General features: G+C 59.6%; 1 protein-coding gene across 2 annotated transcripts in view; it reads right to left on the minus strand.

Annotated features, from left to right (window-relative positions):
• Window positions 1-48: 48 nt before the first annotated feature.
• Window positions 49-1,298, minus strand: part of LIM2 (lens intrinsic membrane protein 2) — a 3,263-nt gene continuing 2,013 nt past the window's right edge. The window contains exons 2-4 of one of the 2 annotated variants that reach the window (XM_015884303.2): window positions 895-1,032; window positions 428-544; window positions 49-287 (exon numbers count right to left, since the gene is read on the minus strand). In XM_015884303.2, coding sequence (XP_015739789.1) covers window positions 220-287; window positions 428-544; window positions 895-1,032 — 323 coding nt within the window. In that variant the 3' untranslated portion in view covers window positions 49-219. Of the gene's footprint in view, window positions 288-427; window positions 545-894; window positions 1,293-1,298 lie in introns of those variants that run through there. The other variant, XM_015884304.2, reaches the window with a different exon arrangement.

Below are 1,298 nucleotides of genomic sequence, written 5' to 3' on the forward strand. Positions count from 1 at the left end.
AGGGTTAGGGTTAGGGTTGGGGTTAGGGTTAGGGTTAGGGTTGGGGTTAGGATTGGGGTTTAGGGTTAGGGTTAGGATTGGGGCTGGAGTTAGGGTTAGTGTTAGGGTTAGTGTTAGTGTTAGGGTTAGGTTTAGGGTTAGGTTTAGGGTTATGGTGACTGCACAGCCCCGCTCCGATGGGGCGCTGTGGGGGGAGCAGTTTGGGGGTCCCATCACCCCTCATCCTCCCCCCGACTCAGAGCTCTCTGGGGTCGGGTCCTTTGCAGCAGCACAGAGATGGAAGAGCCCTGAGGGGGGGGGGTGAGGTTGGAACAGGGACCCCCCCCTCAGTGCCCCCCCAGCCGTGGGGCCCCCAACAGAACAGGAGCAGCTCAATGCACTGACGGTCACAGCTCAGCGCAGCAGTGACCCCCCAACCCCCCGGTACCTGCAGAGCTGATGAGGACGACGCCGACCCAGCCCAGGATGTAGGACCAGGAGAAGCTCCAGGCGCTGCCCCGTGTCACCACCGAGCACAGGGACAGAGCCAGCAGCGCCAGCAGCCCTGGGGGGGACAGGGGGGGGTCAGGGTTGCAGGGAACGGACACAGCTCAGTGCAGTGATGGCACAGCAGAGAACAGACACAGCACAGCTCAGTGCTGCAATGAACGGACACAGCTCAGTGCAGTGATGGCACAGCAGAGAACAGACACAGCACAGCACTGATGCTGCTGATGGCTGCAGAGAACGGCCAGCTCATGGCAGCAGTGATGCAGCACGGCTCATTACAACAGAGAGCAGACACAGCACAGCTCAGTGCTGCATTGAATGGACACAGCTCAGTGCTGCAATGAACAGACACAGCTCCGTGCTGCAGTGACACAGTGTCGCGTCCCCCCGTATCCCCCCACGTACCAGCCAGCCCCATACTGATCCCAGCCGCTCGTCCCTGCTCCCTCCGAGCGGCTCCAGCCGCCGACAGCCCCATAAGGAAACCCAGAGCAGCAGCCAGAACCGCCAGCAGCAGCAGAACCCGAACGGCGACCCAAAGAGCTGCGGGATGAATGAGGGGATATGGGGACAGAATGGGAGTGAATGAGGGGATATGGGGACAGTACGGGAATGAATGAGGGGATATGGGGACAGTATGGGAATGAATGAGGGAATATGGGGACAGAATGGGAATGAATGAGGGGACGTGGGGACAGTATGGGAATGAATGAGGGGACGTGGGGACAGTATGGGAGTGAATGAGGGGACATGGGGACAGTATGGGAATGAATGAGGGGACGTGGGGACAGTATGGGAATGAATGAGGG

This window comes from Coturnix japonica, chromosome 25, assembly GCF_001577835.2.
Source record: "Coturnix japonica isolate 7356 chromosome 25, Coturnix japonica 2.1, whole genome shotgun sequence".
NCBI classification, from domain to species: Eukaryota; Metazoa; Chordata; class Aves; order Galliformes; family Phasianidae; genus Coturnix; species Coturnix japonica.